We start from the raw sequence: 13,583 nt of genomic DNA, 5'->3' as shown, positions 1-13,583 counted from the left end.
TTGGCATTCCTATTATACTATGAATAGATTTGCATATTTAGTCCCACGGCTGAAAGTGAATGACTTATTTTTAAACTTTTCTTGATATGTTGAAGTTTGGTGTTACCCTTAACAGAGGATTAGTTTGTAAAAAGTACAGGGGAATTGGTTAAATATACAAAAACCACAACTCCAAATCCAAACTATGCAAAAATATCATTAACTTATTGTTTGCTGGAAAACTCTTTATTAAATACTAATACAATAGTGTTTCACACTCACAAAAAAAATTCATGACTTTTTACTGCTCTTATTTCTCCTTGGGAAAACTCTCTGCTGTCTCATCAGTTAACAATCCTGCAGTTAATCCTGACTTCACCATCCTTATCCTTCACACCTACCTCCCCCAGCTTGATCATGGAAGCTGCAAACTCTCTAAAGAATGCCCCTTGATCCTTTGCAAACAGTTCAACAAGCCCTCTGGTTCGAGGGTCAGTGAACAAGTCTTGGTCAGACCCAAACACTCCTTTACCTCCCATCAACCTTTTATAATAATTGTTATCAAATTTTCTCGAAGTGGAGTCAAGTAATTGGCCAGCATTAGGGTTCACATTGTGGGGAGGGCATTGGGTTCTAAGAGTGACAGCGAATTCAGGATTCATTGTGGGGTCAGAAAAATGGCTCGAATTGAAGTTACGAATCCGTGTTTTGAGGGAAGAGCAGTGGGAGAAACCAATAGTGTGGCCTCCTGATAAGATCACTAGGTCTTTTTTAGAGAGGCCTCGGTTTGAGAAGCTTTGGAGGAGCTGAGAGACATTGAATGTGGGTGCTGGTAGGCCTCTGGTGTTTGAGGCCTTCGAAACCTTACCATCTTTCCTTCCCTTCTTCATGTTCCAGTATGGGCCTCCTGACTGTAGAGGCAACAGGCAACATTGATTATTTTGGAAGGAAATGCAGTCGGATTTTGTGGAGAAGAAAGTGATAGAATTTTTATCAGATGGGTTGGTGAGAAATTGAGGGAGGATGGAGGAGCAGGTCCAATAATTCCTTAATGGAACTATTGCCGTGCTCATGGAAATGGTCATAAATGCTTTCACCATCCAATCAATTAATAGGCTGAAATCTTGAGAGAACATGACATGATGCAAGGGCTTGGTTCCACTCATGCTCGATCACCGTCCATCCATCAGTTAAATCGACAATGTATACACTCTTGCATAGAAAATAAATACACGCACACAACCTTGCATCCAGAAGTTTTATCATAAATCATAAATGCCCTTATAACTTAGATTAATCTGAATTTCGGAGGAGAAATGGAGGTGAGTTTTATAATCTGACTCTCTCACCCATTATTCCATCCTACTATCTATAATGGGTTTCAAAATTACCTCAAATATCCCATCTTGAAAGTTAGACTGACCGAAGGGTATTTTATGTTCAGAGGTTTGGAAGTACGATTTTCCGAAATCACCATTTGAGTAGTTTATTGTAGAAAACCCATATATATATATATATATATGGGTGGTGGTAGAGTGAGGGATTGGAAGTACCAGGGTTACTGCATCTCTTGCTGCTATAGTGAGGATGTCAGAGCATGAGACCGTTCTCGGGCAAACAGTCTCGAGCTTAGCTTTGGCCTGGTCTATCACGTAGAAAGAGCGCAAGGATACATTGGGTGGTGCATCTTTCTCTGCCTGGTTTTTAGGAGTCGAGTCTAGTAACACTGATGCGTCGCATCCCTGCCACAGAAAGTACGACCAAATTACATTTAAAACCTTGGATATACATGGGGTTCGATCATAGCATTATTGCACTGAATCCATGGGTCCTCCTAGCTAAACATGCTTGCTTTAGAAAGAGAGAGAGTTTAACCGTTATGAAGCAGTCGTGGAAGAACATTCTGAGGATGCGGGGCGGGACTTTGGAGTCGTGCATCGATGCGTTCCATACAGTTTCAGACACCACCCTCTCCACTTGAGGGCAAGTCCGGTCGTAGTAAGAAGTGCTCAGCTTTGCCTCTGAGCGAATTGTTCCGCTGCCCATTACCATTGCCACCAACACCAGAAAACCAAGCATACCCATTATCTTCTCTTGAATAAATCCAACTGATTATTATTTTTTTTTGTTTCAGTTACTGAAGAGATTCTTTGCGTGGAAACTAGCCTATGGGTGGTTCCCATATATAACAGCCATTAGTAGTGAAACCTAAGCAATGCTGGTAATGAATTCTAAAATTTTGGCAATTTAAGCAAACAATGAAAGTACACCTGGTTTTGATTCTTGGGGTTTCTTTGCTTTTTGTGTTTAAGGCTTCTAAGCCACTCCTAGAGTTTCCAAGATAAGGAGAGAAAATGGAAATAAAAAAATAAAAAAAAAAAGTTATTAAAATTAAAATAACTGAATTGGCCCCATCAAATGAAAAATGGAGGGGAGTTTTGGGAAATTGAATTACGAATGGGATGGGATGTTTTTGGTGAATAGAGTTAAAAGGTAGGGTTAGGAGGAGAAGAATGGAGTCTAAGATGCGTGAACAGTGTGTAGAGAGTTTGGCGCAGCGTTGTTATCGCAGTGGGACTGGAGTGGAGGGGAGGGTGCTCGACTTTATTTGGTAGAGAGAGAGAGAGAGAGGGGATATACTTTTTTTGTGAAGTACATATATATAGAGAGAGAATGTACTTTTTTTTTTTTTTGAAATACATGTACTAATATTTGGCAGCTCTAGATGGATGGACAAAAAGATAAAGGCCTGAAATACCAGGGAGAGAGAGGAGAGTTTTCGCTCAGTGTTTGTGTTTTGGGGCTTGGAGGGAGAGAGTGAGAGAGAGGAGGGAGAGATTGTTGAGTAGAATAATATTTAGACCATAGTTGTTGAGAATCGATGGTGATCGGGGTTTTGGTTTAAAGATTGCTTAAGATTAATATTTGGCTGGTTTCGAGAGATTATCGATTAGTTGCAATAGTCAAACAAAAATGTATTTTGTATTTTTAGAGATATTAATTCTTGCATTTTTTTTTATATTTTAACAATACAATTTAATCGGTTTATTGTTCACTCAAACCAGTTTTGATTTGACTAAACCGAAAGGCCTATTTTAATCCTAATAATATTGATAGTATTGATCTGAAAATTTTTTTAAGCTCAATCATCACATACCCACGTCCACATGGAGAGAGATTGTGCCGCACACGTGCTAATCGTACTAGGATCCAAAGGGTATAGCCAAAAAATATTGTATTGGGTCGTCATGGCTCATTTTCCATGTCCTGATTTTCAAATCTCTTTTGGTCAAATTTGCCAAGTCGGGTTATGCTTTATTTTTTTTCATCCTGATTTTTTGCATAAATTTTTTTTTTTTTTTTTGACTAAAGGGAAAGGTTTCTATACTTTTTTTACAGCATAGAAGATCTATGCTTTCCCTACCATCCAGCCGTCCAATTTTGATCAAGAGAGCCGATCATCATTTGATCTTAGATCCGACGTCTCAAAGTATTTTATTTTTAGATTTTTTATACAAATTATATGAATATGAAATTTGTACGTGTCATCTTCTCATTGGGGTACACCTATAAAAAATATTAAAAATAATTTTTTGATAAAATATAATGACTAAAATACCCCTTGAAACTTTCAAAGGGTATTTTGGTTATTATATTTTATTGAAATAGTTTTTAATATTTTTCGCTAGTGCGAGTTTAATAGAGGATTGGACGTCCAAAATTTGGTGTCAAAATTGTTTATAGAAAAAAAATTAAAAATAAAATAGTGTAGAGACGTGACATTGTGATTGGGGCAATCTTAGCCCTCCATTCAGAGTGGACGGTTTGATAAGGGGAAGTATATAAGTTTTATGCTGTAGGGAAAGCATAGAAAGCTTGCCCTTTACTAAATTGGTAAGTTAACGAACTTGTTATTGTGCATCCGCTTTTCCAAATTCCACATTAGGGATGTGAGGTAATTGCTATAAGGCCTAGTATTATGGAAATAAAATAAGGCCTCACCATAATTCTTCGTTTGGATAGCACTTTGGGCGTCGGAAGTCTATATGATGGTTCTAAAATCTATGTCCAACACTGAATATGAAATTTGAAGCTAAAAAATACTACATATCTTCTAGATCATTAAATACTTATTTTTAGGGTGAAATAGATGGTCTAGATAATTTTTTACAATATACACTTTTTAGCTATTGAAATCTTAAATTTTTTTACAACTATAATAGTTAAGATCGAGATGATCGATTTAAAGGTTTTTCAACAGAATAATTAACAATATACACTTTTTAGCTATTGAAATCTTAATTTTTTTTACAACTATAATAATTAAGGTTGAGATGATCGATTTAAAGGTTTTTCAACTGAATAATTACAATTTCAGTGAGTTTTGAGTTGATTCTTTACTTATTTTGATAGGGCCGGTAACCAGAATTTATTTTACTCTTTTAGCTTTTGAAGTAATTCTCATCAACTAGCACTATCATGAGTGAACTATCAGTAATAACTCATCGAATCAGCTAGGTATCAAGTATAAACAACCCTTCATATGATCCCACGATACGATGTATATTTATATATGTATCTACAAATATAAGAATATCTATTTCTAATCTAATCTATTGTTCTGTATTTAGATTAGATTGCAAAACTTCGATTCAATTTCAAACAGCTATATCCACATATCGGTGCATTTATCCATATATTGTCTCTTTACATGAATAATAATGGATAACAGCTCTATTATTTGCGTCCAGAGTTATTTTATCCTCTCCTTCCATTAAACTATAACTATATGTCGTCCATTTACATGAATAATAATGGATAACAGCTCTGTTATTTGCGTCCAGAGTTATGTTATCCTCTCCTTCGATTAAACTATAACTATATGATGATTGAAATAAATTGATAAGACTGGATCCCTAGAAAATATATATAGTCTTAAAAAACTCATAATTTGGACCACTCATTTCAAATTCAAAGATCACTGGATCTACACTATTTTGGAAGCGCCAAATTCGATCTGAGATAAAAATGTATCTATACGATCTGGGATAAAAATGTATCTATAGTGATTAACGTTGTATTTTGAGCCCAAAAACCATAGAAAACCAGAATGGATGCCTGTCTCAGTCGACCCAACAAAACTTTCCTCACTAAATGAGCCACTAAATCTACAAACCAAGCTTTTATCACTCCAACAGAATGCTAGCAAAGTGTAGCCAATCAATTACCCAACCATATAGATGAATCTTGATCCATGAATAATATAATGTCTAGTACCTGGTCATCCAAGGTATTGACATAGCTGTCCAACTTAAATTTGTCTCAAGTGGTTCAGAGTGCATAGCACATACTCCAACGAGAGCATACTGTACGACAACTGCCTCAGGCAAAATAGATACCTAGGAGGACTTTCTTATTTGAAACTTTGGGATCTATCTAAGTATCACTAAATCATTATTTTAAAATAAAAAATTTAGATTTTTGAGTTCTTGAACATCTAAATCTTTCCCTCGAAGGACAGTTCCCGTTCAATCTTGAACATTAGTTCTTTTGGCACATAGAGAGTACAAATTATTATTATTATTATTTTCAGAGGTTGGTTACTGGTTTTAGAGATTTCGTCCCTAAAATTTGGGATCTAAAAATGTTTCTAGCTAGAGTTTTGCTTGAGGGAGCAAATGGAGAGGCATGCTCCGGTGGGAGCATGAAATCTTTTCACATCAGAGAGCAGCATTTTTATTCATAAAAGGTAGAGACGATCAACACAAGTTTATACAATTTTGCATGGCATAGGGAAATGGCACCAACGTACAATAAGCATCATTTTATTCATTGCGGATTGTACACCATAAGACAATCTTTGTATACAATGAGCATCATTTTACTTATGTGATTTATGCAATAAGACCCTTCATCTTTGAGAAAAGCTCAGACTAACCTTCAGACTTAAAATGGAGTTGCAGAAAGTGTCATTTTTCCATACAAAGTTCGAGAAAAGTTTTCAAAGACTTTGAACACAGCCCATGGCACATCCCCAACAGCCTGATTTCACATCTAACGGCTGGTTGTAACCCTCTCACACGATTGGTAAACATTTTAATTGTATACTTTCCCTTTATTCATAAGCACGATACCATAATTGTATGAAAAGGGACATTTAAAGACCTCCAATATACCACTATTCAGATCAAGGCTAGAGAAGGCCCTACACAATGCAAAGTATTGCTAGTAGGGTGAAATTTCCTTATCATTTAGACTTCTATGTAGATGAATCGAAATCAAAAGAGACTACATAATTGAACGCCCCATATTAAAGAGGCTGCGGCCACATAAGTAAAACCGGAGTTTGTTTACCCTTCATATACAAAGCTCACAAACATCCGAAGTCATCAGATGTAAAATCGGAGGAATAAGATATGGCACTAGAAAAATTCTCTCAAACTTTGAGTAGAGTCAGTGGTACACTGTAATAGGCCTGATTTTGTTACATAAATACTACATCCGAGCGAAGCACATACTTTGCATTTCTTGAGACCACCCGGGCTTCATGCAACATACATTTATCCCCATGCAAGTGAAGAAGAGCCATTCCTTCCACAGGTGATACCTGTGGATGATATCTATTAGTGGTTTAACACAAGGACGGGGGTTGGGACTCGCTTGGTTCCCGAGCACAGTCAAGATACTATTATGTGGCCAGTCTGTCGGAGACTCAGCCACATGCTAAAAGAAAACAACAATAAAATATAAACAACCAATGCCAGTTCCCATGGTTTTTGTTCTGGACTATGAGCCTGAGTTGGACTTCCTGAGTTTTGATTCACTGATAGCGATCCGGTTTACATAAATAAAACTGGAATAGGGCATCCAAATTAGTATCTCGTAGACATACAATTGGAAGAAACCATTGAAGAAAACACTCATACATGAAATTGGAAGAAGCCATTCTGAACTTGATCTCATTCATCCAAATATTTTTTAATCTGATAGCACAGATCCTTTGTTAATAAATTCATTAAGTTAGGTGAGATTAACTTGAAGGGAACAAGAGGTACCTCAGCCACGATGCCTCCACGATTATTATAAAACACAGTTTCCCCTCCAACAAGAGATCGAGCAGAAGAATTACGGTCGCTACTTGAATTGCTACTAACTTTAGATCTTGGAGACCCATTTAGATAAATCAGTAGTGTGTATTTGGTAGTACGGCCATCTCCAAGCTCAACGCTTTCATCAATGTGCCTTCCAAATCTCTGACCAATATTGTACCTGTTAAAGCAAACTAGACTCTTGTAAACAATTGAATGAATAAAAATTGCAGAAAAAGAATGAGAGAGAGAGAGAGAGAGAGTAGGGATATGATATTCGGGAAACTTGGGACCTGTAAAATCTGATACTTGGGTTCAACCCAACAGCAACTTTTCCTCGAATTTTGATATCAGTAAACATATTTTGGAGGCCACAATGCCACAAAGTTTCTGCAAGAATGGGATCATTCACAGAGATGCGATCGTTGTCTCTGTATGCTTCTCCCTTTGCAGGACCCAGGCTGCCCTGATGCGAAAAACCCATGGACTCCGCAACTGTAATAAAGGCCCTTGATTCTGCAGCGGTCAAAATATCTGGTATCTGTAAAACCCAAAAATAGGAAGAATGGTGAACCCAAGATATATTTCGTATGCAGAGAGAGAGAGAGAGAGAGAGAGAGAGAGAAGAGAGAGAGAGAGAGATGTAATCACATCCACAAGCACTTAACGCCATATTACAGTCTACAGAACACCTTCCATATCAAATGGCACAATGCAGCCGGTATGGGAATAAGAGCCGTTAAGAAAAGTCATAGTAGAATAAGCCATGCTTCATAGAATTATGTGTTGGGTTACAATAACTCTCTCTGATGCACAAAGAGGAATGCTGAATATCGGGATTCAGCTTGTGTATTCAATTGGCTAGAACTGTAATATGATCATGAGAAAGAAAGTATAAAAGCACACAAACCATAAGATATATGTGGTTCACTCCAAATCAGCGACATCTATAGGTATCACAAACTGAAATCCACTTTTGCTGTAAGTTACATCACAAGATTTTGGACATGGAGTTACCTCTTAAACTGTCTTTTAGACCAGCGCACATAGCCGATATCTAACCCATTTCTATTTCACAACTAAACCACTGTCTAAGAAGAGAAGATCAAAAGTACTAGAAATATTCCCTCGTTAAAGGGGAATACCACCCAAAATCTCCATAGAAACCGTTCTCTATAAGAATCCAAGCTCTCTCTCTCTATGCAAAAGGCACTTTCGCACCATTTCTGTCTCTATGAAGCTCAGTTCTCTTTTTGGATGTCCTGCCTCTCTATGTAAGAGGCCACTGCTTCTCTCTCTAGAGGAAGCCTACCTCTTCATAAGGTGATTCAACTAGGTCACAAATTCACTGTTATTCCACAAGTAAATATATAACCAATCCCCAAACCAAATCAGAAACTTCCTATAAATTTATAAATCTCAAAACCTAAGAGATAAAACCAAAAGTCTTAATCTAGTTGGACTTCACTTTTTATTTCCAAACTTACACCCAAGAATGGTACGATATCTTGAAGAGGTGATTTTGATGTCATCAACTCCAACATTAAGAACAAGCATTACCATTATAGATATTACATTTTAACAAAAACAAAATGTCCACAAGCTCTACCTTTCAATTACATTGAAAACATTTATAACCATTGTGATTACATATTCCTCGATAGTGCATTACAACCATAATCCGCCAAAAGATAGTACACTTTTGAGTTGACAGAAAGAAGACAATACATGGCTCTTGCATGATAAGTGGGTCCAAGTGATGGGCATCCACTGTTCCATGTCAGTGACAGATAGTTATATGAACCATACAGGGATGACTATCAGTTACTGGAAACTACAGCTACAGTGCATAGTTGTGAATCGTTGGCTTACCTATAGCTGAATACCAGTTTTTAATTCATTCACAACTCAAATATATTAATTTAGTGTAAAATTCAGAATGGGAACTGTATACCTTGACCTCAAATGAGTTAGTAAGAGTATCACAAGGAAATTTTTAGAAAAGAATCTGAACATGGAATACTGGTGAATCTAGTTTTAGAAAAGATGCGTTGAAAAGGATCCCCAAACCTTTACAAATAGATGTGTAAAAGTCCAACTATGATCAAATAGAAATTGGAAGGGACAAACTGAACAAACCCCATGGTTGGTCAACTATAGAGGAATATTATGAGGGCTTTGATCTTAAGATAATAAAAAGCCCACATTAACAAAAGCATAAATGCATATATCAGGAGAGTTGAAGATTAAGTTTAGTTTAGCAATCTCCTAAGTAAATTCTGTATCGCAATTTGTTAAATTGGGTTACTAACTGAAGTCCCCATTAGCAGGAACAACATTATAATTTAATGGAGAATTGCCAGTAATTCTACTTGTCTAAGATCTAGAGAGATGGATGTTCTCCAAGGTTTCACTTGTTGCTTTGCAAAAACAAGATCTTGAGAGGAAATTCTAAAGAGGAAATTCTAAATAGAAAAATTTCTAAAGCTGTCTCTTCCTTTTGAGCATCTAGCACTAAGTGGGGAAGAAGAATTTCTTTATCCTTTTTCTTTTTTCTAGACTATTAACTTGGAAGCTAGTGGGAATGGAACTCAGGACATCAAGTTATGGCATCTGCCACCCTAACCACTAGTGCCTTGAGCCCATTTCCCAGACGAGTTCTTGATCTAAACACGAGAATTGGATCCTTTTAACTTGCAAAAGGATCACAAAAATACTCCTAAGGATATTTGTGAGCTCCTATTGCAAATGTTACCCAACGTTCCAGCTCATGGCTGGTGTAGCATGTCGATACTTCAACACGTGTTGACACTTACATTTATAAAAATGCTCAAGTTAGGGTCAAAGCTCAGGTAATGTTGCGCTACCATTTTAAGCTCTACTACCTCCCGACCATTTTGTATGCGTTGTATATAGAGATTATACTACTTAAATCAGTACATAATTTTTTTATTTATATATAAAAATAATTGTAAGGACATGTATAGCCATATTGAGATTTTAGGCCAAAGTACTAGACCTACGACACGAGGTAACACTGCCCATAGCCTAATGGTTTTGAGCTATAAATCTCATTCCCTTTTTTGAAGGTCTAAGTTCTAGGCACCCATAAAATTGAGTTCTCAGTTCCTGACGATTCTAATTTCTTTCCAAAAGTTGGTGACCGTAGGAACTTCAAACGAAGGGACCCACATTGTTATAACAGAATGTTCATCATCTTCTACTGTAAAAATATTTCTTTTGCTAAATTAACCTAGTGAATTATTGATAAAGTGGGTATTTTAGATTAATTATCCAAGCTATTTTCTTATAGGAATTCGAAATTTGAGTTGGGCATGATCAAATCCCCCATCTAAATTGAGTATTCCCCTGATTTTCATATTTTTACATGTTATTCCACAATTTCTGGTGCAGAAATCATAAAGTTTTCTTGTGACAACATATAGTTTTCAGTGATTAGGAAATGAAAGCCACATAAGAGAGAGAGACAGAGAGAGTTATAATGTTTTATAGCAGAACCCATCTTCAGGAAAGCTTAAAAACCACATGGATAGAGCTAAATTGCATTATAAATGGATGCCATTAAGTTGTATTCAAGGAACATATCAGAAAGATAATAGATTTGGATGAGAAAAAATGCTTGAAGAATAGAAATACGTACCGTGAAAAGATCCAAATTCTTAAGTTGGTTTATTTGAACGTTGTGTTTAGATTTGATAGCAGGCCATGTTGATTTCTTCTTAGACTGCTTTCCACCGGCTCCTCTCTCTTCCATCTCTCTCTCTCTCTCTCTCTCTCTCTCTCTCTCAGTTTGGATTTGGGGAAAGAACGAAGTGTTCCCTCCCTTCCCTCTCCCTCTCTCTCTGGTGCCGTGACTTCTCGTTGATGAAATTTTATTGTGAATGACTTTTTTTTTTTTTTTTAATGAACAATTGTTTCACGCATTTCTAGAAGGGTGCAATCTTAAACACTCCAATTAAGGCACCTTCAAATTTTTCGGATGTAATTGTATTGTAAAAAAATCTTAATATTATATTAAAATCTATGTTTATACTTAATTAGGAAATTTGAAAATTAAAAAATGGTTAAAATCAAGTAGATCTAAGTATATGAAAATCTTGAAAATGAACGGTGTAGATAATGTGTTGCAAGATGTACTATTTTTGGGACTCAAAAATTTTTTTTTTTATATTCATACATCTCGATGTCGAGATGATTGATTAGAGGGTTTTTTCAACATTAAAACAATATTTCCGATAGATTTTTGAGGTGCATATGTGATTCTACATTTTAAGGTTGCAACCTTATTAAAACTTTCCCCTTTCTACAATTCTAAATGATTTCTTAATATAATTATTATTTTTAGTTTTAAAATTTGTTTATTTTTCTTATTCATGATCTCCATATTAAAGTTTATATATTTTCTAAAAATTAAGATTAAATTATATCTAACAAATATATTCATTACCAAGCCCACATTTCTAGAATATGCGGGCTGGCCGCATGCTAAATGCGTCCTTTTTTTTATATTTGAAAAAAAGTGCCATTTATATAGAATTTTTTTTATATTTGAAAAAAGGTGCCGTTTATATAGAACCTTGGCTTTAAGCAATCAACTAAAGGGCATCTTCAAATAGTGTCGAAAAATGTAGTTCCAATACTGGAAATCTTCATGAAAGCTTTATAATATATTTTTATATCTAATTATAAAATTTCAAACTTAAAACAAAGTAGATCAAGTGGATCTATGAAAACTTGAAAATCTTGAAAATTAACGATCCAAAAATGCATTACAAGATGCACTATTTCCAAACCTTGAAATCTATTTTTTTCTCATGTCCATGCATCGTGATGTCGAGATCATCAATTTGAGGATATTTGGGCATCAAAACAACCAGTGAAATTTTTTAGGTGCTCTCTAATTGATTGTTTAGAGCCTCACACTTATATAATTTTTTTTTTTTTTTTTGAAAAATAACCTAATTACCCATATTTTTTATTTTGTAGGTGAGAAGTTTAACACTAAGATATCATCCTCAAAGTCTTTTTTTAACTATTAGGGTCGATTACACAAATCTTGATCCGCCACTCTATTAGGCTAAGACCCTCAATAAGCCGATAAATACCAATAGGTTTTTTTTACTACTTTTAACCATCTCTTTTTGAGCCTACCCATTGTTTTTTTTTAACAAATTTGACACTAGGATCAATATGCATATATACGTTTGGTGGACACTTGGTTTCTAAAGAAAACATTGGAATTTCCATGTTTAATGTTCTTTAACTTGAACGTCGCAAGTTGATCTTCTTGGACCCCAAGAGCTCCTTTATAGCATGCCGAGGTGGATCTTAGGAGAGCTTAAGTTTCTCCTATATACTCAGCGGAAATTGGTTTGATTGGGTGCAGTTCTGTCAAAATAAGTGAAGATCACGTTATAACTCATCGAAAATTGCCATTCAAGTGTTAGAAAACTTTTATATTGATCATTTTGGCTTGTACATTATGGTTGTGGAAAAAAAAAAGATTCTAAGCTCTAAAAATAAGGTATATTGTAACAAATTATCTAGACTATTCATTTCACCCTAAAAGTAAGTGCTCATAGGCCCACAAAATTAGTTTCGAATTTCCTTATTGGTGTTGGAAATTGAATTTAGGGCCTTCATGAGGATTTCTGTTGCCGAAAATGCTTTATGAATAAGGATTTGAGGTGAAGCTTTAGTTTGTTTTTATAAAGCCCAGGTCTTATAGATACCTCGTCCATACCTTGTTTTTTTTTTTTTGGAGTGAGTCAGTGGGAGAGGGCCCTTACTCTTGATAGGAATTCAGCCTAGGATGTAGCATTGCAAATCGTTAAGTGTTAACCAATCAAGGTATAAATTAAGGTAGTTTGGAAAAAATAAAAGATTGGGAATGAATGTAAGTAGTAACATCCAAAAGAGACTTTCAAATAATGATAATTTTGTGGATATTTGCATACATTTCTCAATATCATATACACTTGAGGTATTGAGCATCCGCTGTCAAAGTTGGATGGTGGGGATGAACCATAACTCCAGTGATGAAAATTAACCCCAAAATACTATTCTTTGTTGATTGTGCAATGAATGTTGTGGAGGACATCAAATTAATCATCTTGCCTCGACAGTACAAAAAAAATATTTCAAGTCATAAAAATGATATATTTTATAATACATTATATGGACCGTCCATTACAAGTATAAATAAATGTAATACAAATCTTCAAATTCTTTGGCAAGAGGTAGAATTAAGGCTATCACACTGAGGATTTGAGATGTGGGTTTCTCGCTTACTATAAAACTGCGGCCTCACAAAAACTATATTCTTAGTTTGGATGGAAAATAATCCAATAGCATTGGCGCTGCCCATTTTCTTAGTTGGTTAAGTTAACCTGTCCCCCTCTCTTTGAAACAAGGGGTGCTTCTAGTTCCATATGTGCTTCAAAGAGTATGTGAATCCAAATGTCCCATTCATTTTAGACAAACTAAAGATTATAT

The 13,583-nt window shown here is 35.5% G+C and overlaps 2 protein-coding genes across 5 annotated transcripts; both read right to left on the bottom strand.

Moving 5' to 3' along the window:
• Positions 1–174: 174 nt before the first annotated feature.
• LOC18447814 (Peroxidase superfamily protein) lies at positions 175–2,553 on the bottom strand. Its single transcript, XM_020675656.2, has 3 exons — positions 1,855–2,553; positions 1,533–1,721; positions 175–890 (listed from the first exon to the last, which is right to left on the bottom strand). The coding sequence occupies exons 1-3, from the start codon at positions 2,062–2,064 to the stop codon at positions 324–326; spliced, it is 966 nt and encodes a 321-aa protein (XP_020531315.2). The 5' UTR covers positions 2,065–2,553; the 3' UTR covers positions 175–323.
• Positions 2,554–6,208: 3,655 nt separating this feature from the next.
• Positions 6,209–10,935, bottom strand: LOC18447815 (2-oxoglutarate (2OG) and Fe(II)-dependent oxygenase superfamily protein). Of its 4 annotated transcripts, none has more exons than XM_088846003.1 (4): positions 10,729–10,935; positions 7,361–7,608; positions 7,035–7,248; positions 6,209–6,832 (listed from the first exon to the last, which is right to left on the bottom strand). In XM_088846003.1, the coding sequence occupies exons 1-4, from the start codon at positions 10,840–10,842 to the stop codon at positions 6,800–6,802; spliced, it is 609 nt and encodes a 202-aa protein (XP_088702129.1). In that variant the 5' UTR covers positions 10,843–10,935; the 3' UTR covers positions 6,209–6,799. The 4 variants fall into 4 exon arrangements, with proteins under 4 accessions (XP_088702129.1, XP_088702128.1, XP_088702130.1 ...); XM_088846002.1 differs by having other exon boundaries at positions 6,209–6,586; XM_088846004.1 differs by lacking the exon at positions 10,729–10,935 and adding an exon at positions 8,085–8,457 and having other exon boundaries at positions 6,209–6,586.
• Positions 10,936–13,583: the final 2,648 nt, after the last annotated feature.

Source organism: Amborella trichopoda, chromosome 9 (assembly GCF_054954075.1).
Source record: "Amborella trichopoda isolate Santa Cruz 75 chromosome 9, AtrichopodaSantaCruz75HAP2 v2.0, whole genome shotgun sequence".
Taxonomy (NCBI): domain Eukaryota; kingdom Viridiplantae; phylum Streptophyta; class Magnoliopsida; order Amborellales; family Amborellaceae; genus Amborella; species Amborella trichopoda.
The sequence above is the reverse complement of the archived record's forward strand: the minus strand, read 5'-3'. Positions and strand labels throughout refer to the sequence as shown.

Excerpts from the sequence above, each read along its gene's own strand:
- LOC18447814 (XM_020675656.2), bottom strand. The coding sequence starts at position 2,064 with ATGGGTATGCTTGGTTTTCTGGTGTTGGTGGCAATGGTAATGGGCAGC. Across the intron at positions 1,722-1,854 it reads TCCACGACTGCTTCATAACG|GGATGCGACGCATCAGTGTT; the intron begins GTTAAACTCTCT and ends TTTCTGTGGCAG. Across the intron at positions 891-1,532 it reads CAAGAGATGCAGTAACCCTG|TCAGGAGGCCCATACTGGAA; the intron begins GTACTTCCAATC and ends TTGCCTCTACAG.
- LOC18447815 (XM_088846002.1), bottom strand. The coding sequence starts at position 10,842 with ATGGAAGAGAGAGGAGCCGGTGGAAAGCAGTCTAAGAAGAAATCAACA. Across the intron at positions 7,609-10,728 it reads AGAATTTGGATCTTTTCACG|ATACCAGATATTTTGACCGC; the intron begins GTACGTATTTCT and ends TGGGTTTTACAG. Across the intron at positions 7,249-7,360 it reads CCAAGTATCAGATTTTACAG|GTACAATATTGGTCAGAGAT; the intron begins GTCCCAAGTTTC and ends TTGCTTTAACAG.